We start from the raw sequence: 21,303 nt of genomic DNA, 5'->3' as shown, positions 1-21,303 counted from the left end.
GAGCCCCTGCGGCTCCCAGGCTCCCCCGGCCTCGGGCCGCTCCTGGCAAGCGGCCGCGTGCTCCCGCCAGCCCCCTGGGCAGCCCCTGCGGCTGTGGCCCCTGCCTGGCAGAGGCCCGGGAGCTGCGGGAACTGATGCTGCACCTCGGGGATGGCAGCGGGACACGTGCGCCGCTCTACTCGGGGATGTGGCAGGCCTTGTGGGCAGAACTGCAGGAGCTGCTGAAGCGAGGCCACCTGCCCTGCTGTGCCTCGGACAGCTCCTCCAGAGGCCTCCATCCCTTCCAGAGGCTGCTCCCAGCAACATTCTCCATCCCTGGGAGAGCCTCAAGCCCTGCAAGGGTGGCTCAGCAGGGGGAAGCCACCAGCATCCATGCAGGAACCTCAGGCTGTCAGAGACCCTGCACCCTGCCAGGAGCCTCTGCTCTCTCTGACAGCCTCCATCCCTCGCAGAGGCTCAGTGAGACCTGTCAGCCTGCACAAGGTGCAGAGCCTGTGCCCAGGTCTCCCGGCTCCCTTGGACTCGTGCACTTCAGCAGCACGGGCGCAATCCTGACCCTTGACGAGGCAGGGGAGAGCCCGCAAGTCCAAATGGGAGCCCAGCCCGATGCAGGGGAGCCCGCTCAGGAGCAGCTGGCGGGGCAGCCAGTGTCCTGGAGCCAGCAGTGGTCATCCCAGAGCGGCCAGGACAGCCAGGACGCTGTGCCGGATCTGCCCGCCAGCGACAGCCCGGGCCTGGTGGTGGAGACGAGCCTCCAGACGCTACGGAGGCTCCTCCATCTGCAGGAAGCTGCCCCAAGACAGCCCTCGAGTGCCGCCAAGGGCTTTCTAGCAGCAGGTGAGATCTCCCGAGGAGCTGCCTGAGGCTCCCCCGGGGCAATGCAGGGGCGCGGCCCGGCCAGGCCAGGGCCCCCGAGAGCAGCCGAGTCGCCGGCTGTTTGCAGCGCCTGCGATGCACGGCGTGAACAAGCCCTGTCTGCCTTGCAGCCGCTCCCGGGACTCCCCTGGGCCAAGGCTCGGGCTGCAGCCCCGGCCGTCGGCAGGAGCGGAGCCCAGCGCACGCCGCCGGGGACAGCGACGGTGCCGCCCTGCCCCGCTGCCCCGGGGCTGCCGCAGCCGCCTGTGCGCGCTGCCCCGGCCCGGCTCCGCCGCTCGCCAGCCCGGCGGCTGCAGGGCCGTGGCCGCTGCCCGGCGCGCAGCACGAAGCAGGTGAGAGCGCGGCGGCCGCGGGGGCCCGGCCCGCTTCACTCGCGGGCACTTGCGGGGCGTTCTGGGCGCCAGGCTGACGGCTTCTCTCGGCCGCAGGGCAAAGGAGGCAGCGGCAGGAGCGGTACCTGCTGGGCCCGCAGCTGGGCAGCGGCGGCTTCGGCACCGTCTTCTCGGGCATCCGCCTCTCGGACGGGAGCCCGGTGAGTGGCCGCCGCGGCCGGGCGGGGCAGGAGGGGCAGCGGCGGGGAGCGGCAGGGCTGGAGCTCAGCCCTCCTCTCTCCGTGGCTCGCAGGTGGCCATCAAACGCGTGGCCCGGGAGAGCGTCCTGCAGTGGGACGAGCTGGTGAGTGAACGGGGCCAGCGGGACAGAGCGGGGCGCGGCGGGCAGGGAGAATCCCGGGGCGGGCTCGGCGTGCGGAGCCGCAGCCCCGCGGGCCCGGGCACGGCCAACAGCGGTGCTGGGGCCGGGCAGGGGCCCCCGAGCATCCCCCGGGCGGGAGGCAGCGCAGGCGGCAGGGAGGCTGCGCCAGGGGCACCGGGGCATCCCGGGCAGGGCGCAGCGCAGCCCCAGGGCTGCAGCAGCAGCAGCAGCAGCAGCAGCTGCAGGCCTGCCCGAGGCACCGATTGTCTCCCGCTGACAGCCCGACGGCACCCGCGTGCCCTTGGAGGTGGTGCTGATGGAGAAGGTGGGCTCTGGCTGCCACAACATCATCCAGCTCCTGGACTGGTTTGAGCTGCCCGACAGCTTCGTGCTGGTGCTGGAGCGCCCGGAGGCATCGCAGGATCTCCTGGAGTTCCTGCAGGAGCAGGGCTGCCTCTGCGAGGTGCAGGCGCGCTGGCTTTTCTGCCAGGTGCTGGAGGCCGTGCGGCACTGCACCGCCTGCGGCGTCCTGCACCGGGACATCAAGCCGGAGAACCTGCTGGTGGACCCGGAGAGCGGCGACCTGAAGCTGATCGACTTCGGCTGCGGCGCCTTCCTCCAGGAGCGGGCCTTCACGGGCTTTGCCGGTGAGCCATGGCCTGGGCCCTGCTCCCGGTGCCTTCTTGGCCTCGCGGAATGGTTTCGTGCCTTTGGCCAGCTGGCCGGGGGATGCGGGGTGGCCTCGGAGGGAAGCTGTGGCCGTGGGTGCGGGCCCTGCCTCGGCCAGGAGGCTGGCACCAGGCTCTGGAAGGCAGCAGCCTGCGCCCGGCCAGCGCCGCCCGTCTCCCCTAGGAACCCACGCGTACAGCCCGCCCGAGTGGATCTGGCTCGGCTGCTACCACGGCCACGCGGCCACCGTCTGGTCCCTGGGCGTGCTGCTGTACGTCATGGTGTGCGGGAGCCTCCCCTTCCAGGACGACCATGCCATCGTGCTGGGCAAGCTCTCCTTCGGGCAGCAGCTCTCTCCAGGTTGGTGTCTGGCCTCAAGACGCCGGGCTTTGGCAGCTGGCGGCGCTCAGCCCGGCGCGGCCCTCACGCAGCTCGGTGGGACGTGGCTCTGCCCTCCAGGGCCGGCCGCAGGAGGGGCCCGTGCCGACGGGGGCAGCTGGCCAGGAGACTCTGCCGCTGACCGGCGCTTTCTGGCTTCTCTCCCCAGAGCTCCAGCACCTGATCCGATGGTGTTTGGCCAAGCACCCTGCGGACAGGCCGGAGCTGGACGAGATCTCGCGCCACCCTTGGGTGCAGGGCCGGCGTTCTTGATGCCTTGCCGGAGCCTCTGCAGCACCCACTCACCGAGTCCCACGCAGGGCTGAGGACCCGAGAAATAAAACAACAAACTCATTTTGGTCTGTCAAGGCTGGTCCTTGTCAGCAACTTCAGCTACAGAGGGATATTGGTGGGGAAAAGGGAGGCACAGGAGCCCTTGGGGGGCCTGAAACCACTCACGGTGGTGGGGGAGAGCCCAACACACTCCTCCTACATATCCCTATCCCTCACACAGGGAAAGCCCTGGCTAAATTCCAGGAAAAACAGTGCTGTGGATGCAAGGATCAGAACCAGGATCTGTGTGGAGAGCGTAGCTCACGGGAGGCACATGAATGGAACCGAGTGAGGCTGGGGCAGGAGGGTCAGGCCGAGCAGAGAAGGGGGACTCTCCCTCTGTCCATGCCAAGGCCCAGGGCAGCCCTGTCCCGGGAAGTGCACAGGGAGTGGATCCTTGAGCTGCTGCACCTTCGCACTGCCCTCGCTCAGCCCAGAACCCCCTCATTGCCCGGGGCAGCTGGTGGCACTGGGGAATGGAGAGGGAAAGAAGCAGAACACAAGGATCTGTCCTACACCCCCACATGGACTGTGATGCCAGCTTCATGGGCTGCACCAAATGGCTGCCCTGTTGGGACCACCAGCAGAAACCTCCAGCAACATCCTAATTTACCGCTCCAGGAAAATGAAAATCCCAAAGATTAACTCCAGGGCGGATCTTTGAATATCTCCTTGGCATCTAGAGATCTATTATCTGAATCCAGTCATGAATTTCCTTCAGGTCTCCTCCCCCGGGACCAGTTAAACGCAAGATGAGGTAAAAGCCTCCTCTGCCTCTTAATTCTAAATCTCCCATTCCAGGAGAGGCTCTATTGGTTAACAAAGACTTAATTTGACACGAAGCTTTAAGGATAAGAGATTCTTTTGCAGTCTTCAGTTACAATTAAAGATATGGCTTTATTTTTTTCTGTTTTTTGTTTGTTTGTAATTATATTACAAGTAATGCTGTGGCCGCACAATTGTGCAAATAATGGGGCCACCCCTCGCCGAGGGGTTTAACATTTTACAAAGATGGACCATCGGTCTTCAAGTACAGCCCTGTGGTGTTCTTGCACTAGAACTCCTTTGGCATGCTCCTGTTCATCATGCACATATTAAAATTCCAATTCCTTTTCCCTGTCTGGGCTAGGGCAGGAGGCTCAGTTCATCTGCTTTGTAACACTTCAAAATTCTTTCAGATTCTGACAGGCTCTTACCTGGCAGTCAGAGCAGTGTTCCAGGGAGGCACCCGTGGCTCCAAAAGACCTGCCTTGAACAGGAGCTCAGTAACAGGCTGGAACCCCTTTCCTTCTCTCCTTTGAAACAGGGCATTGCTTTCTAGACACCACTTGTCCTGGTGGCTTCAAAGTGATTTGGAGAGGTTCCATATCTAATTTTCCACATTTCTGTGGGACTGCCCACACCTCTGGGTTTACTTCAGCCTTGGCCTTCTCAGACATCTGACACAAAGCTACAAGGGCGGCAGCTTCCTTACCAGCTTTCACAGTCATAATTGACATTCCCATTTTAGCCATCAAATCTCTTCCCAGTAAATTGCAATCACAAGTAGGAAGAAACAGAAATTCATGCATGTCACACCTATCTCCCACATTTACCAACAGTAGTAGTGGAAGAATTTTTCCTGGACTGTGTTGGCAGAAGAGGAGGCAAGTGTGGGAACTCAAAATGTCCTTCAGACATTTTTGGAGGTTCCAGGCCCTGGTCAGAAGCATTTGAGACCCTGGCAGACAGCTGGAAAGAGCTGTGATTTTGAGTTTGAGCCATGTAACAATTTCCCAACCTTGCAGGAAGAACAAGAAGTCACAAAAGGTTATATATTATAGTAGAAGTAGTTACAAAGTAGAGGGAAGAATTTTTTAGTGCTGTACAGGGGGGTTTTAATGTTTATACAGGGGGGTTTTAGTTTTGTACATGGGGGTCAGACATTTTAAGGTGGAGGGATTTTGGTTGGTCCTGTCCTTCCTCTTTCTTCTTCCTTACCTCCATGTTTTTGGCGATGTTGGCATCCACAGATTGGTTTAGAGTAGAAAAGCACCATTTATTATAGGTAGTAGGTATTGGGGGAAAACTGTAGCCATGTAACATGTAATGTGCCATATAAAAGATAGAAAAGCACCATTTGATATAGGTAATAGGCATTGGGGAAAAACTGTACCCATGTAACATGTAATGTGCCATATAAAAGAGAGCAGCAGCCAGGGGCGGGGAGAGAGAAGAAGGCGGCAGACAGAGAGGATGTCAGAGTGTGTGTGTGCCTCTGCCTGAGCTGCTGAGCAAACTCCAGCAGCCCACAGAAGACAATCCTTTAGATAACTTGCAATAAACAACCATGAGACCGAACAACAAGAGACTGCTGAGCTTTTCTTTGGAAGCATGGGTTGGAGGAGAAGTTTTTCCACCACACGAAGCCACCCCGCAACCTAGGGTGGTCTTTGACAGGCAAGGATGTGCAGAGCCATCTGTCCCGAGGTCATGGCTGTGGGGAGGATGAGAGGACAGTCGGGGAACGTGCTGAGATGGCACCTGGCACCAGCTTGCCCATCCAGGGCGCCCTGAGAGGCAGCAGAGCTGAGCCTGCAGTGCCTGGCCCTCTGGGACCCAACGCCTTCCCTCCCCTTCCCTCTTCTGCCCCCTCATCTCCTCGCCTCCCTGCCCTGCTGGGATCTTCTCACTGCCTCCCCCTTGACCTCCTGGGGCAGCCACTTCTGGACCCGGGGTGTCCATAACCTCTGGACAGGCTCATGGCCAGCCAGACGCTGGGGTTTGGCACCTAGTGAGGGTTGAGAGATCCTTCCAGGCCCTGAAGCAACTGGGAGACCAGTTCTTGTGGGGCCACTGGAAGGACAGGTGTGGCCACCACACGGGCACTGGGGATGGCGGTCACTGGGACCCCGTGTCCTGCCCACAGTCTTTCTCCCAGCTCTCCAGGGGTGCCTGACACTCAGCTCGGCCCTCCGTGGCTCTGCAGCCCAACAGGACCAGCAGAACCCTGATGCCCAAAGCCATGCCAAGCATGGCTCGGCCCACTTGGAGTGGCAGAATCCCGTGCGAATTCTGCTCTCTGAGCATCCTCTCTGCCTTTAGCTGTTCCCAGTGTCCCTGTCCCACAGACCCTGGCTCTGCCAAGTACCACTGGCTTGGACCAGAACAATATCTATGAGGCTGTGGCATTGGATGGGATTCATCCCAATATGTCCCAACAGGAAGCCCCTACATCCTCTGCCCAAGGTCCTGAAAGACAAGGAATTCCACGCTGGCTCCAGCTGTGTTCTCCAGCTGTATCTGATTTGACAGGAAGGGCTTGGAGTCTCCAGGAAACGCCAGCCCTGATAATCTAGCCTTGACAGCAGGAAAGGCCATCATTGGCACTACTGGGAAGTGATGGAAGGACAGCGCCAGCATCTGGACAGGGCAGCGTGAGATAACGGAGGGAAATGTAGGAGAACAGATTATGGGACACAGGGAATGGGGCTGTGGCCCAGCCTCATCCCTAATGGGGTGCAGCTGTATAAGACAGGTGAAGAGCACTGAAGGAAAAGAAGCATGGAATGCTGATGTTTATTGACCAACCACCAAAAGAGTAAGAGGGTACACAGATATTACGCATTTGAGGGAAAAGAGTATAAAAGTTTCTACAGGGGAATAATGAAATGTTTCCGCTTGAAACCTTTCATGGTGTCAGTCACGAGTCCACAGTCAGGGAAATTCCTGTCTGATTGACTATGCCACTATCACAAGGTCACCTGTCTCATGGATGATGGGAAAGCAATGCAGGTTCTATTTCAGGATTTGAAGTGGAGTTTTGATCCTGTCGCTCGCATAATACACCTGGGGCAGGAGTCCAGGTGTGAGACGAACAGAGACAGGGTGTGCGGGGTGAAGAAGGGGCTGATGCACGGGTCTTCAATGGGATAAGATTAATTTTCTTCCCAGGGAGCTGCAAAGAGCTGGGTTTGGATTCAGGACGGGAATGTGGTAGATAGCACACGGATGGCTTAGATGTTGCTGAGTGGGGCTTGCCCTCCTCAAGGACTTTGCAGTGTCCCATTGGACAATCCATATCCCATGCTCTGCCAGCAAGGAGGTGAGACCATCAACATTCCCCTCCTCATCCCTGTGTGCCACTTAAAGAAGAATCTTCCACCCACTGTGCTCCAGAGAGCTGGCAAGTGCCCACAGGGAGCCCCCTGATCCCTGCTGGGGCACTGCGGAGGGCGGGGCCGAGGCAGGGCTGTGAGGGCACAAAGGGGCAGAGCGCTGGCGTGAGGCAGGGCTGTGATGTCCCAGGGCTGTGCTGGCCGCAGCACTGTGACATCGCTGCGACATCACCGCGCTGTCGCTGGATAAAAGGGGCCAGCGCCCGCAGCTGCCAGTGCAGCCGCGACGGGACATGCTGGAGCCATGGGTGCCGGTGACGTGCTGATGGCTGCGCTTGTCCTGCTGCTGGCCGCCGTGGCTCTCTGGTGGGCCTTTGGCCACCGGCAGCCACGGAGCCGGCGGGCACGGACAGCCAAGAGGAGCAAGCGCCGCAGGGCCAGGCCCAGAGGCTCACGGAGGAAGCGAGGAGCCCCTGCGGCTCCCAGGTTCCCCAGGCCTCGGGCCGCTCCTGGCAAGCGGCCGCGTGCTCCCGCCAGCCCCCTGGGCAGCCCCTGCGGCTGTGGCCCCTGCCTGGCAGAGGCCCGGGAGCTGCGGGAACTGATGCTGCACCTCGGGGATGGCAGCAGGACACGTGCGCCGCTCTACTCGGGGATGTGGCAGGCCTTGTGGGCAGAACTGCAGGAGCTGCTGAAGCGAGGCCACCTGCCCTGCTGTGCCTCGGACAGCTCCTCCAGAGGCCTCCATCCCTTCCAGAGGCTGCTCCCAGCAACATTCTCCATCCCTGGGAGAGCCTCAAGCCCTGCAAGGGTGGCTCAGCAGGGGGAATCCACCAGCATCCATGCAGGAACCTCAGGCTGTCAGAGACCCTGCACCCTGCCAGGAGCCTCTGCTCTCTCTGACAGCCTCCATCCCTCGCAGAGGCTCAGTGAGACCTGTCAGCCTGCACAAGGTGCAGAGCCTGTGCCCAGGTCTCCCGGCTCCCTTGGACTCGTGCACTTCAGCAGCACGGGCGCAATCCTGACCCTTGACGAGGCAGGGGAGAGCCCGCAAGTCCAAATGGGAGCCCAGCCCGATGCAGGGGAGCCCGCTCAGGAGCAGCTGGCGGGGCAGCCAGTGTCCTGGAGCCAGCAGTGGTCATCCCAGAGCGGCCAGGACAGCCAGGACGCTGTGCCGGATCTGCCCGCCAGCAACAGCCCGGGCCTGGTGGTGGAGACGAGCCTCCAGACGCTACGGAGGCTCCTCCATCTGCAGGAAGCTGCCCCAAGACAGCCCTCGAGTGCCGCCAAGGGCTTTCTAGCAGCAGGTGAGATCTCCCGAGGAACTGCCTGAGGCTCCCCCGGGGCAATGCAGGGGCGCGGCCCGGCCAGGCCAGGGCCCCCGAGAGCAGCCGAGTCGCCGGCTGTTTGCAGCGCCTGCGATGCACGGCGTGAACAAGCCCTGTCTGCCTTGCAGCCGCTCCCGGGACTCCCCTGGGCCAAGGCTCGGGCTGCAGCCCCGGCCGTCGGCAGGAGCGGAGCCCAGCGCACGCCGCCGGGGACAGCGACGGTGCCGCCCCGGCCCGCTGCTCCGGGGCTGCCGCAGCCGCCTGTGCGCGCTGCCCCGGCCCGGCTCCGCCGCTCGCCAGCCCGGCGGCTGCAGGGCCGTGGCCGCTGCCCGGCGCGCAGCACGAAGCAGGTGAGAGCGCGGCGTCCGCGGGGGCCCGGCCCGCTTCACTCGCGGGCACTTGCGGGGCGTTCTGGGCGCCAGGCTGATGGCTTCTCTCGGCCGCAGGGCAAAGGAGGCAGCGGCAGGAGCGGTACCTGCTGGGCCCGCAGCTGGGCAGCGGCGGCTTCGGCACCGTCTTCTCGGGCATCCGCCTCTCGGACGGGAGCCCGGTGAGTGGCCGCCGCGGCCGGGCGGGGCAGGAGGGGCAGCGGCGGGGAGCGGCAGGGCTGGAGCTCAGCCCTCCTCTCTCCGTGGCTCGCAGGTGGCCATCAAACGCGTGGACCGGGAGAGCGTCCTGCAGTGGGACGAGCTGGTGAGCGAGCGGGGCCAGCGGGACAGAGCGGGGCGCGGCGGGCAGGGAGAATCCCGGGGCGGGCTCAGCGTGCGGAGCCGCAGCCCCGCGGGCCCGGGCACGGCCAACAGCGGTGCTGGGGCCGGGCAGGGGCCCCCCGAGCATCCCCCGGGCGGGAGGCAGCGCAGGCGGCAGGGAGGCTGCGCCAGGGGCACCGGGGCATCCCGGGCAGGGCGCAGCGCAGCCCCAGGGCTGCAGCAGCAGCAGCAGCAGCAGCAGCTGCAGGCCTGCCCGAGGCACCGATTGTCTCCCGCTGACAGCCCGACGGCACCCGCGTGCCCTTGGAGGTGGTGCTGATGGAGAAGGTGGGCTCTGGCTGCCACAACATCATCCAGCTCCTGGACTGGTTTGAGCTGCCCGACAGCTTCGTGCTGGTGCTGGAGCGCCCGGAGGCATCGCAGGATCTCCTGCAGTTCCTGCAGGAGCAGGGCTGCCTCTGCGAGGTGCAGGCGCGCTGGCTTTTCTGCCAGGTGCTGGAGGCCGTGCGGCACTGCACCGCCTGCGGCGTCCTGCACCGGGACATCAAGCCGGAGAACCTGCTGGTGGACCCGGAGAGCGGCGACCTGAAGCTGATCGACTTCGGCTGCGGCGCCTTCCTCCAGGAGCGGGCCTTCACGGGCTTTGCCGGTGAGCCATGGCCTGGGCCCTGCTCCCGGTGCCTTCTTGGCCTCGCGGAATGGTTTCGTGCCTTTGGCCAGCTGGCCGGGGGATGCGGGGTGGCCTCGGAGGGAAGCTGTGGCCGTGGGTGCGGGCCCTGCCTCGGCCAGGAGGCTGGCGCCGGGCTCTGGAAGGCAGCAGCCTGCGCCCGGCCAGCGCCGCCCGTCTCCCCTAGGAACCCACGCGTACAGCCCGCCCGAGTGGATCTGGCTCGGCTGCTACCACGGCCACGCGGCCACCGTCTGGTCCCTGGGCGTGCTGCTGTACGTCATGGTGTGTGGGAGCCTCCCCTTCCAGGACGACCATGCCATCGTGCTGGGCAAGCTCTCCTTCGGGCAGCAGCTCTCTCCAGGTGGGTGTCTGGCCTCAAGACGCCGGGCTTTGGCAGCTGGCGGCGCTCAGCCCGGCGCGGCCCTCACGCAGCTCGGTGGGACGTGGCTCTGCCCTCCAGGGCCGGCCGCAGGAGGGGCCCGTGCCGACGGGGGCAGCTGGCCAGGAGACTCTGCCGCTGACCGGCGCTTTCTGGCTTCTCTCCCCAGAGCTCCAGCACCTGATCCGATGGTGTTTGGCCAAGCACCCTGCGGACAGGCCGGAGCTGGACGAGATCTCGCGCCACCCTTGGGTGCAGGGCCGGCGTTCTTGATGCCTTGCCGGAGCCTCTGCAGCACCCACTCACCGAGTCCCACGCAGGGCTGAGGACCCGAGAAATAAAACAACAAACTCATTTTGGTCTGTCAAGGCTGGTCCTTGTCAGTAACTTCAGCTAAAGAGGAATATTGGTGGGGAAAAGGGAGGCACAGGAGCCCTTGAGGGCCTGAAATCGCTAATGGTGGTGGAAGAGAGCCCAACACACTCCTCCTACATATCCCTATCCCTTACAGAGGGGAAGCCCTGGCTAAATTCCAGGAAAAACAGTGCTGTGGATGCAAGGATCAGAACCAGGATCTGTGTGGAGAGCGTAGCTTACAGGAGGCACATGAATGGAACCGAGTGAGGCTGGGGCAGGAGGGTCAGACCGAGCAGAGAAGGGGGACTCTCCCTCTGTCCATGCCAAGGCCCAGGGCAGCCCTGTCCCGGGAAGTGCACAGGGAGTGGATCCTTGAGCTGCTGCACCTTCGCACTGCCCTCGCTCAGCCCAGAACCCCCTCATTGCCCGGGGCAGCTGGTGGCACTGGGGAGTGGAGAGGGAAAGAAGCAGAACACAAGGATCTGTCCTACACCCCCACATGGACTGTGATGCCAGCTTCATGGGCTGCACCAAATGGCTGCCCTGTTGGGACCACCAGCAGAAACCTCCAGCAACATCCTAATTTACCGCTCCAGGAAAATGAAAATCCCAAAGATTAACTCCAGGGCGGATCTTTGAATATCTCCTTGGCATCTAGAGATCTATTATCTGAATCCAGTCATGAATTTCCTTCAGGTCTCCTCCCCCGGGACCAGTTAAACGCAAGATGAGGTAAAAGCCTCCTCTGCCTCTTAATTCTAAATCTCCCATTCCAGGAGAGGCTCTATTGGTTAACAAAGACTTAATTTGACACGAAGCTTTAAGGATAAGAGATTCTTTTGCAGTCTTCAGTTACAATTAAAGATATGGCTTTATTTTTTTCTGTTTTTTGTTTGTTTGTAATTATATTACAAGTAATGCTGTGGCCGCACAATTGTGCAAATAATGGGGCCACCCCTCGCCGAGGGGTTTAACATTTTACAAAGATGGACCATCGGTCTTCAAGTACAGCCCTGTGGTGTTCTTGCACTAGAACTCCTTTGGCATGCTCCTGTTCATCATGCACATATTAAAATTCCAATTCCTTTTCCCTGTCTGGGCTAGGGCAGGAGGCTCAGTTCATCTGCTTTTTAACACTTCAAAATTCTTTCAGATTCTGACAGGCTCTTACCTGGCAGTCAGAGCAGTGTTCCAGGGAGGCACCCGTGGCTCCAAAAGACCTGCCTTGAACAGGAGCTCAGTAACAGGCTGGAACCCCTTTCCTTCTCTCCTTTGAAACAGGGCATTGCTTTCTAGACACCACTTGTCCTGGTGGCTTCAAAGTGATTTGGAGAGGTTCCATATCTAATTTTCCACATTTCTGTGGGACTGCCCACACCTCTGGGTTTACTTCAGCCTTGGCCTTCTCAGACATCTGACACAAAGCTACAAGGGCGGCAGCTTCCTTACCAGCTTTCACAGTCATAATTGACATTCCCATTTTAGCCATCAAATCTCTTCCCAGTAAATTGCAATCACAAGTAGGAAGAAACAGAAATTCATGCATGTCACACCTATCTCCCACATTTACCAACAGTAGTAGTGGAAGAATTTTTCCTGGACTGTGTTGGCAGAAGAGGAGGCAAGTGTGGGAACTCAAAATGTCCTTCAGACATTTTTGGAGGTTCCAGGCCCTGGTCAGAAGCATTTGAGACCCTGGCAGACAGCTGGAAAGAGCTGTGATTTTGAGTTTGAGCCATGTAACAATTTCCCAACCTTGCAGGAAGAACAAGAAGTCACAAAAGGTTATATATTATAGTAGAAGTAGTTACAAAGTAGAGGGAAGAATTTTTTAGTGCTGTACAGGGGGGTTTTAATGTTTATACAGGGGGGTTTTAGTTTTGTACATGGGGGTCAGACATTTTAAGGTGGAGGGATTTTGGTTGGTCCTGTCCTTCCTCTTTCTTCTTCCTTACCTCCATGTTTTTGGCGATGTTGGCATCCACAGATTGGTTTAGAGTAGAAAAGCACCATTTATTATAGGTAGTAGGTATTGGGGGAAAACTGTAGCCATGTAACATGTAATGTGCCATATAAAAGATAGAAAAGCACCATTTGATATAGGTAATAGGCATTGGGGAAAAACTGTACCCATGTAACATGTAATGTGCCATATAAAAGAGAGCAGCAGCCAGGAGCGGGGAGAGAGAAGAAGGCGGCAGACAGAGAGGATGTCAGAGTGTGTGTGTGCCTCTGCCTGAGCTGCTGAGCAAACTCCAGCAGCCCACAGAAGACAATCCTTTAGATAACTTGCAATAAACAACCATGAGACCGAACAACAAGAGACTGCTGAGCTTTTCTTTGGAAGCATGGGTTGGAGGAGAAGTTTTTCCACCACACGAAGCCACCCCGCAACCTAGGGTGGTCTTTGACAGGCAAGGATGTGCAGAGCCATCTGTCCCGAGGTCATGGCTGTGGGGAGGATGAGAGGACAGTCGGGGAACGTGCTGAGATGGCACCTGGCACCAGCTTGCCCATCCAGGGCGCCCTGAGAGGCAGCAGAGCTGAGCCTGCAGTGCCTGGCCCTCTGGGACCCAACGCCTTCCCTCCCCTTCCCTCTTCTGCCCCCTCATCTCCTCGCCTCCCTGCCCTGCTGGGATCTTCTCACTGCCTCCCCCTTGACCTCCTGGGGCAGCCACTTCTGGACCCGGGGTGTCCATAACCTCTGGACAGGCTCATGGCCAGCCAGACGCTGGGGTTTGGCACCTAGTGAGGGTTGAGAGATCCTTCCAGGCCCTGAAGCAACTGGGAGACCAGTTCTTGTGGGGCCACTGGAAGGACAGGTGTGGCCACCACACGGGCACTGGGGATGGCAGGTCACTGGGACCCCGTGTCCTGCCCACAGTCTTTCTCCCAGCTCTCCAGGGGTGCCTGACACTCAGCTCGGCCCTCCGTGGCTCTGCAGCCCAACAGGACCAGCAGAACCCTGATGCCCAAAGCCATGCCAAGCATGGCTCGGCCCACTTGGAGTGGCAGAATCCCATGCGAATTCTGCTCTCTGAGCATCCTCTCTGCCTTTAGCTGTTCCCAGTGTCCCTGTCCCACAGACCCTGGCTCTGCCAAGTACCACTGGCTTGGACCAGAACAATATCTATGAGGCTGTGGCATTGGATGGGATTCATCCCAATATGTCCCAACAGGAAGCCCCTACATCCTCTGCCCAAGGTCCTGAAAGACAAGGAATTCCACGCTGGCTCCAGCTGTGTTCTCCAGCTGTATCTGATTTGACAGGAAGGGCTTGGAGTCTCCAGGAAACGCCAGCCCTGATAATCTAGCCTTGACAGCAGGAAAGGCCATCATTGGCACTACTGGGAAGTGATGGAAGGACAGCGCCAGCATCTGGACAGGGCAGCGTGAGATAACGGAGGGAAATGTAGGAGAACAGATTATGGGACACAGGGAATGGGGCTGCGGCCCAGCCTCATCCCTAATGGGGTGCAGCTGTATAAGATAGATGAAGAGCACTGAAGGAAAAGAAGCATGGAATGCTGATGTTTATTGACCAACCACCAAAAGAGTAAGAGGGTACACAGATATTACGCATTTGAGGGAAAAGAGTATAAAAGTTTCTACAGGGGAATAATGAAATGTTTCCGCTTGAAACCTTTCATGGTGTCAGTCACGAGTCCACAGTCAGGGAAATTCCTGTCTGATTGACTATGCCACTATCACAAGGTCACCTGTCTCATGGATGATGGGAAAGCAATGCAGGTTCTATTTCAGGATTTGAAGTGGAGTTTTGATCCTGTCGCTCGCATAATACACCTGGGGCAGGAGTCCAGGTGTGAGACGAACAGAGACGGGGTGTGCGGGGTGAAGAAGGGGCTGATGCACGGGTCTTCAATGGGATAAGATTAATTTTCTTCCCAGGGAGCTGCAAAGAGCTGGGTTTGGATTCAGGACGGGAATGTGGTAGATAGCACACGGATGGCTTAGATGTTGCTGAGTGGGGCTTGCCCTCCTCAAGGACTTTGCAGTGTCCCATTGGACAATCCATATCCCATGCTCTGCCAGCAAGGAGGTGAGACCATCAACATTCCCCTCCTCATCCCTGTGTGCCACTTAAAGAAGAATCTTCCACCCACTGTGCTCCAGAGAGCTGGCAAGTGCCCATAGGGAGCCCCCTGATCCCTGCTGGGGCACTGCGGAGGGCGGGGCCGAGGCAGGGCTGTGAGGGCACAAAGGGGCAGAGCGCTGGCGTGAGGCAGGGCTGTGATGTCCCAGGGCTGTGCTGGCCGCAGCACTGTGACATCGCTGCGACATCACCGCGCTGTCGCTGGATAAAAGGGGCCAGCGCCCGCAGCTGCCAGTGCAGCCGCGACGGGACGTGCTGGAGCCATGGGTGCCGGTGACGTGCTGATGGCTGCGCTTGTCCTGCTGCTGGCCGCCGTGGCTCTCTGGTGGGCCTTTGGCCACCGGCAGCCACGGAGCCGGCGGGCACGGACAGCCAAGAGGAGCAAGCGCCGCAGGGCCAGGCCCAGAGGCTCACGGAGGAAGCGAGGAGCCCCTGCGGCTCCCAGGCTCCCCCGGCCTCGGGCCGCTCCTGGCAAGCGGCCGCGTGCTCCCGCCAGCCCCCTGGGCAGCCCCTGCGGCTGTGGCCCCTGCCTGGCAGAGGCCCGGGAGCTGCGGGAACTGATGCTGCACCTGGGGATGGCAGCGGGACACGTGCGCCGCTCTACTCGGGGATGTGGCAGGCCTTGTGGGCAGAACTGCAGGAGCTGCTGAAGCGAGGCCACCTGCCCTGCTGTGCCTCGGACAGCTCCTCCAGAGGCCTCCATCCCTTCCAGAGGCTGCTCCCAGCAACATTCTCCATCCCTGGGAGAGCCTCAAGCCCTGCAAGGGTGGCTCAGCAGGGGGAATCCACCAGCATCCATGCAGGAACCTCAGGCTGTCAGAGACCCTGCACCCTGCCAGGAGCCTCTGCTCTCTCTGACAGCCTCCATCCCTCGCAGAGGCTCAGTGAGACCTGTCAGCCTGCACAAGGTGCAGAGCCTGTGCCCAGGTCTCCCGGCTCCCTTGGACTCGTGCACTTCAGCAGCACGGGCGCAATCCTGACCCTTGACGAGGCAGGGGAGAGCCCGCAAGTCCAAATGGGAGCCCAGCCCGATGCAGGGGAGCCCGCTCAGGAGCAGCTGGCGGGGCAGCCAGTGTCCTGGAGCCAGCAGTGGTCATCCCAGAGCGGCCAGGACAGCCAGGACGCTGTGCCGGATCTGCCCGCCAGCGACAGCCAGGGCCTGGTGGTGGAGACGAGCCTCCAGACGCTACGGAGGCTCCTCCATCTGCAGGAGGCTGCCCCAAGACAGCCCTCGAGTGCCGCCAAGGGCTTTCTAGCAGCAGGTGAGATCTCCCGAGGAGCTGCCTGAGGCTCCCCCGGGGCAATGCAGGGGCGCGGCCCGGCCAGGCCAGGGCCCCCGAGAGCAGCCGAGTCGCCGGCTGTTTGCAGCGCCTGCGATGCACGGCGTGAACAAGCCCTGTCTGCCTTGCAGCCGCTCCCGGGACTCCCCCGGGCCAAGGCTCGGGCTGCAGCCCCGGCCGTCGGCAGGAGCGGAGCCCAGCCCACGCCGCCGGGGACAGCGACGGTGCCGCCCCGGCCCGCTGCCCCGGGGCTGCCGCAGCCGCCTGTGCGCGCTGCCCCGGCCCGGCTCCGCCGCTCGCCAGCCCGGCGGCTGCAGGGCCGTGGCCGCTGCCCGGCGCGCAGCACGAAGCAGGTGAGAGCGCGGCGGCCGCGGGGGCCCGGCCCGCTTCACTCGCGGGCACTTGCGGGGCGTTCTGGGCGCCAGGCTGATGGCTTCTCTCGGCCGCAGGGCAAAGGAGGCAGCGGCAGGAGCGGTACCTGCTGGGCCCGCAGCTGGGCAGCGGCGGCTTCGGCACCGTCTTCTCGGGCATCCGCCTCTCGGACGGGAGCCCGGTGAGTGGCCGCCGCGGCCGGGCGGGGCAGGAGGGGCAGCGGCGGGGAGCGGCAGGGCTGGAGCTCAGCCCTCCTCTCTCCGTGGCTCGCAGGTGGCCATCAAACGCGTGGACCGGGAGAGCGTCCTGCAGTGGGACGAGCTGGTGAGCGAGCGGGGCCAGCGGGACAGAGCGGGGCGCGGCGGGCAGGGAGAATCCCGGGACGGGCTCAGCGTGCGGAGACGCAGCCCCGCGGGCCCGGGCACGGCCAACAGCGGTGCTGGGGCCGGGCAGGGGCCCCCGAGCATCCCCCGGGCGGGAGGCAGCGCAGGCGGCAGGGAGGCTGCGCCAGGGGCACCGGGGCATCCCGGGCAGGGCGCAGCGCAGCCCCAGGGCTGCAGCAGCAGCAGCAGCAGCAGCAGCTGCAGGCCTGCCCGAGGCACCGATTGTCTCCCGCTGACAGCCCGACGGCACCCGCGTGCCCTTGGAGGTGGTGCTGATGGAGAAGGTGGGCTCTGGCTGCCACAACATCATCCAGCTCCTGGACTGGTTTGAGCTGCCCGACAGCTTCGTGCTGGTGCTGGAGCGCCCGGAGGCATCGCAGGATCTCCTGGAGTTCCTGCAGGAGCAGGGCTGCCTCTGCGAGGTGCAGGCGCGCTGGCTTTTCTGCCAGGTGCTGGAGGCCGTGCGGCACTGCACCGCCTGCGGCGTCCTGCACCGGGACATCAAGCCGGAGAACCTGCTGGTGGACCCGGAGAGCGGCGACCTGAAGCTGATCGACTTCGGCTGCGGCGCCTTCCTCCAGGAGCGGGCCTTCACGGGCTTTGCCGGTGAGCCATGGCCTGGGCCCTGCTCCCGGTGCCTTCTTGGCCTCGCGGAATGGTTTCGTGCCTTTGGCCAGCTGGCCGGGGGATGCGGGGTGGCCTCGGAGGGAAGCTGTGGCCGTGGGTGCGGGCCCTGCCTCGGCCAGGAGGCTGGCACCAGGCTCTGGAAGGCAGCAGCCTGCGCCCGGCCAGCGCCGCCCGTCTCCCCTAGGAACCCACGCGTACAGCCCGCCCGAGTGGATCTGGCTCGGCTGCTACCACGGCCACGCGGCCACCGTCTGGTCCCTGGGTGTGCTGCTGTACGTCATGGTGTGCGGGTGCCTCCCCTTCCAGGACGACCATGCCATCGTGCTGGGCAAGCTCTCCTTCGGGCAGCAGCTCTCTCCAGGTGGGTGTCTGGCCTCAAGACGCCGGGCTTTGGCAGCTGGCGGCGCTCAGCCCGGCGCGGCCCTCACGCAGCTCGGTGGGACGTGGCTCTGCCCTCCAGGGCCGGCCGCAGGAGGGGCCCGTGCCGACGGGGGCAGCTGGCCAGGAGACTCTGCCGCTGACCGGCGCTTTCTGGCTTCTCTCCCCAGAGCTCCAGCACCTGATCCGATGGTGTTTGGCCAAGCACCCTGCGGACAGGCCGGAGCTGGACGAGATCTCGCGCCACCCTTGGGTGCAGGGCCGGCGTTCTTGATGCCTTGCCAGAGCCTCTGCAGCACCCACTCACCGAGTCCCATGCAGGGCTGAGGACCCGAGAAATAAAACAACAAACTCATTTTGGTCTGTCAAGGCTGGTCCTTGTCAGTAACTTCAGCTAAAGAGGAATATTGGTGGGGAAAAGGGAGGCACAGGAGCCCTTGAGGGCCTGAAATCGCTAATGGTGGTGGAAGAGAGCCCAACACACTCCTCCTACATATCCCTATCCCTTACAGAGGGGAAGCCCTGGCTAAATTCCAGGAAAAACAGTGCTGTGGATGCAAGGATCAGAACCAGGATCTGTGTGGAGAGCGTAGCTTACAGGAGGCACATGAATGGAACCGAGTGAGGCTGGGGCAGGAGGGTCAGACCGAGCAGAGAAGGGGGACTCTCCCTCTGTCCATGCCAAGGCCCAGGGCAGCCCTGTCCCGGGAAGTGCACAGGGAGTGGATCCTTGAGCTGCTGCACCTTCGCACTGCCCTCGCTCAGCCCGGAACCCCCTCATTGCCCGGGGCAGCTGGTGGCACTGGGGAGTGGAGAGGGAAAGAAGCAGAACACAAGGATCTGTCCTACACCCCCACATGGACTGTTGTCATGGTTTGACACTGGCACAATGCCAGTGCCCCCATGAAAATGTGATCCCTCCCTTGAATGCTGTGAAGTGGAATCTAGAATAGAGCAAAGCAGGCCCAACCTTAATAACAGGAAAAAAACTTTATTAAACTACTACTACAAAAGAAAAGAGAAAACTAAAGAAGGGAAAAAAAAAAACACACAAAGATCAAATGAAAACCTTGCAAAACATTCCTCCCCCCACCACCCAACTCCAACAAACCACAGTGAGACACAATCTGGACCCCAATCAGGTTTCCACCCTCCAAACAATTGATACTCAGTCCATCGAGGGAACAGAGTCTCTCCTGTGCCACAGAGCCCCCAAGAAACACAGCTCCACATCCTGTGTTTCCATGTCACACATGGCACCGCCCGGAGAAAAGTTTGCCATGGTGACCCTTCTCCTTTCCATGCACAGTGCTCTCACCACAATGCATGGATGGTCAGACTGCCTTTAGGATTTTTCCTTTCAAGGATGCCCTGCCAAGAGGGGAGAAAACAACAGTTTTTCATTGTTTGGGACCACAGTCCCCCCCATTTTCCCTTGGGGCCGAGGGCTCAAGAACAGAGATCTTCTTCTCTTCTCTTTCCTTTCCAGGGCAGGGGGTGCCACCACAAACCCCCTAACCTTTTCTCTGTTCACTCCACTTTTGTCTTTTTCCCAGCTGAAGCAGATCTCTTGAATCACTGGCATCCTCCCAAAACACAGTCCCTCTTGAAGGAGAAGATTTGGTTCAGGTTGTGGCTAACACGGAAAAGTCCAGCCAAAAGCCACTCCTTGTCCCCCTCCCATCCAGAATTCCTCCTTCCAACATCCCATCCCAGGGTCCAAGGTGTCCCTCTTCCTCTCTTTCAAACCGAGGAGGGGAAAGGAAGATTCACAAAGCTTTCATTTCTCAAGGAAGGGTTAAAAGTCCAAACTCCCAGGATGATTCGATGCCTGGACATCCAGCAACTCCCACACAACTGGGCACCTTGCAGCTCCCCCGGCTCCTCCTTCCTTGTGGCTTTCTCTCTCCCTCTCGGGAGAGGAACTCTGGGGGGGGAAATGGAGACATCCCAGATTTCTTCCACCCTTCCATCTGCAGGGGCCAGCCCGGTTCCAGTCCTTCCACCACCCTTGGGGCCTACCTTTCTCAGGCCATGGGGCTTCCCCTTCCCCACCCAGCTCGTTGCTGGGCAGGGGAGGTTTGCACTGCACGCTGACTGGAACTAAAGAGAGCGAGGTCCCCTGGGAATTCTGCTTTTAACTCCTCTGTGTTCTCAGAGGCGTGTCTACTTTCAATTGGTCAATAACTAAATTGACCTCTTCCTTCCGGAAAAAATTCTCTTTCCGTGTCAAACCACGACACCTGTGATGCCAGCTTCATGGGCTGCACCAAATGGCTGCCCTGTTGGGACCACCAGCAGAAACCTCCAGCAACATCCTAATTTACTGCTCCAGGAAAATGAAAATCCAAAAACTTAACTCCAAGGCAGGTCATTGAATATCTCCTTGGCATCTAGACTGGATTATCTGAATCCAGTCATGAATGTCCTTCAGATCTCCTCCCTCGGGACCAGTTAAACATGACGTGGGATGTCGTGGTTTGACAGGAATATGAATCTTCTCAGAAGGAAGAAGTCAATTTGGATATTGACACTTGGAGTGACCAATTGAAAGTGGACACGCCTCTGAGAACACAGAGGGGTTAAAGGCAGAATTCCCAGGAGAACTCTCGCTCTTTGGTTCCAGTCAGGTTCAGTGCAGGACTCTCCTGCCCGGCCCATGGCTGGATGGAGGGGACCCATGCAGCCCAGCTTGAGGTAGGCCCAAGGGTGGAGGGACTGGAACCAGGCTGGCCCCCTGCAGATTGAAGGGTGGAGAAATCTGGGATGTCTGCCTTCTCCCCCAAAGTCGAGAGAGAGAGAGAGAGAGAGAAAGAGACAGCGGTGGTTTATCAGCAGTACGCCGCGGGGAAGGAGAAGAGCGGGGGGGGCCACAAGGCCACAAGGTGCCCAGCCGTGGGAGCTGGCAATCCGGGCAGCGAGCCATCCTGGGAGTCGGGACTTTTAACCCTTCCTTGAGAAATTAAAGCTTTGTGAAATTTTACTCCTCCTCAGTTTGAAAGAGAGGAAGAGAGACAGCCTGGGACCTGGAATGTTAGGAGAAGAAGACTGGGGGAGATGATGATGGAGTGGCTTTTGCCTGGACTTTTTCTTGTTAGCCACAGACTGAACCGATTTTCTCCTCCAAGAGAGACTGTATTTTAGGAGGATGCCGGTGAGCCAAGAGACCTGCTTCAGCAGCTGAGAAAAGACAGGAGTGGAGTGAACAGAGAAAAGTCGGGGAGGTTTGTGGTGGTGCCCCCTGTCTTCAGAGAAGAAGAAGAGAAAAGATCTCTGTTCCTGAGACCCTCGGCCCCAGGGGAGGAAGAAAATGAGGGGGACTGTGGTCCCAAAAACTGAACTGTTGTTTTTTTCCCCTCTTGGCAGAGCATCCTTGAAAGGAAAAATCCTAAAAGCAGCCTTTCCATCCATGCATTGGTGGTGAGAGCACTGTCCATGGAAAGGAGAGGGTCACACTGGCAGATTTTCTCCAGGCAGTGCCATGTGTGACATGGAAACACAAGAAGTGGCAGCTGTGTTTCCTGGCGGTCTGTGGTGCAAGGGAGACTCCTCCATCCCCTGATGGACTTAGTATTGACTATATTGAAGGGTGAATACTTGACTAAGGGTGCAAATGTGTCTCACTGTGGTTTGTTGGAGTTGGGTGGTGGGAGGAGGAATGT

At 60.2% G+C, this 21,303-nt stretch overlaps 3 protein-coding genes across 3 annotated transcripts; all 3 read left to right on the top strand.

The window, feature by feature from the left end:
- The first annotated feature begins 590 nt into the window (after window positions 1-590).
- Window positions 591-2,891, top strand: LOC144246542 (serine/threonine-protein kinase pim-1-like). Its single transcript, XM_077784454.1, has 5 exons — window positions 591-837; window positions 1,305-1,408; window positions 1,850-2,216; window positions 2,422-2,598; window positions 2,786-2,891. The coding sequence occupies exons 1-5, from the start codon at window positions 591-593 to the stop codon at window positions 2,887-2,889; spliced, it is 999 nt and encodes a 332-aa protein (XP_077640580.1). The 3' UTR covers window positions 2,890-2,891.
- A 5,212-nt stretch (window positions 2,892-8,103) lies between these two features.
- On the top strand, window positions 8,104-10,405 carry LOC144246541 (serine/threonine-protein kinase pim-1-like). Its single transcript, XM_077784453.1, has 6 exons — window positions 8,104-8,350; window positions 8,818-8,921; window positions 9,014-9,064; window positions 9,364-9,730; window positions 9,936-10,112; window positions 10,300-10,405. Exons 1-6 carry the CDS (start codon window positions 8,104-8,106, stop codon window positions 10,401-10,403), a joined length of 1,050 nt encoding a protein of 349 aa, XP_077640579.1. The 3' UTR covers window positions 10,404-10,405.
- A 5,211-nt stretch (window positions 10,406-15,616) lies between these two features.
- On the top strand, window positions 15,617-17,917 carry LOC144246539 (serine/threonine-protein kinase pim-1-like). The gene is made up of 6 exons (XM_077784452.1): window positions 15,617-15,863; window positions 16,331-16,434; window positions 16,527-16,577; window positions 16,876-17,242; window positions 17,448-17,624; window positions 17,812-17,917. The coding sequence occupies exons 1-6, from the start codon at window positions 15,617-15,619 to the stop codon at window positions 17,913-17,915; spliced, it is 1,050 nt and encodes a 349-aa protein (XP_077640578.1). The 3' UTR covers window positions 17,916-17,917.
- Window positions 17,918-21,303: the final 3,386 nt, after the last annotated feature.

The sequence above is a fragment of the Lonchura striata genome, chromosome 6, assembly GCF_046129695.1.
Source record: "Lonchura striata isolate bLonStr1 chromosome 6, bLonStr1.mat, whole genome shotgun sequence".
Taxonomy (NCBI): domain Eukaryota; kingdom Metazoa; phylum Chordata; class Aves; order Passeriformes; family Estrildidae; genus Lonchura; species Lonchura striata.
Note: the sequence above shows the minus strand (reverse complement) of the source record. Positions and strands in the feature narration are given on the sequence as shown.

Coding starts and splice junctions, on each gene's coding strand:
- LOC144246542 (XM_077784454.1), top strand. CDS start 591: ATGGGAGCCCAGCCCGATGCAGGGGAGCCCGCTCAGGAGCAGCTGGCG. Junction 838..1,304: donor CAAGGGCTTTCTAGCAGCAG/GTGAGATCTCCC, acceptor TCTCGGCCGCAG/GGCAAAGGAGGCAGCGGCAG. Junction 2,217..2,421: donor GGCCTTCACGGGCTTTGCCG/GTGAGCCATGGC, acceptor CGTCTCCCCTAG/GAACCCACGCGTACAGCCCG.
- LOC144246541 (XM_077784453.1), top strand. CDS start 8,104: ATGGGAGCCCAGCCCGATGCAGGGGAGCCCGCTCAGGAGCAGCTGGCG. Junction 8,922..9,013: donor GCCTCTCGGACGGGAGCCCG/GTGAGTGGCCGC, acceptor CGTGGCTCGCAG/GTGGCCATCAAACGCGTGGA. Junction 9,731..9,935: donor GGCCTTCACGGGCTTTGCCG/GTGAGCCATGGC, acceptor CGTCTCCCCTAG/GAACCCACGCGTACAGCCCG.
- LOC144246539 (XM_077784452.1), top strand. CDS start 15,617: ATGGGAGCCCAGCCCGATGCAGGGGAGCCCGCTCAGGAGCAGCTGGCG. Junction 15,864..16,330: donor CAAGGGCTTTCTAGCAGCAG/GTGAGATCTCCC, acceptor TCTCGGCCGCAG/GGCAAAGGAGGCAGCGGCAG. Junction 16,435..16,526: donor GCCTCTCGGACGGGAGCCCG/GTGAGTGGCCGC, acceptor CGTGGCTCGCAG/GTGGCCATCAAACGCGTGGA.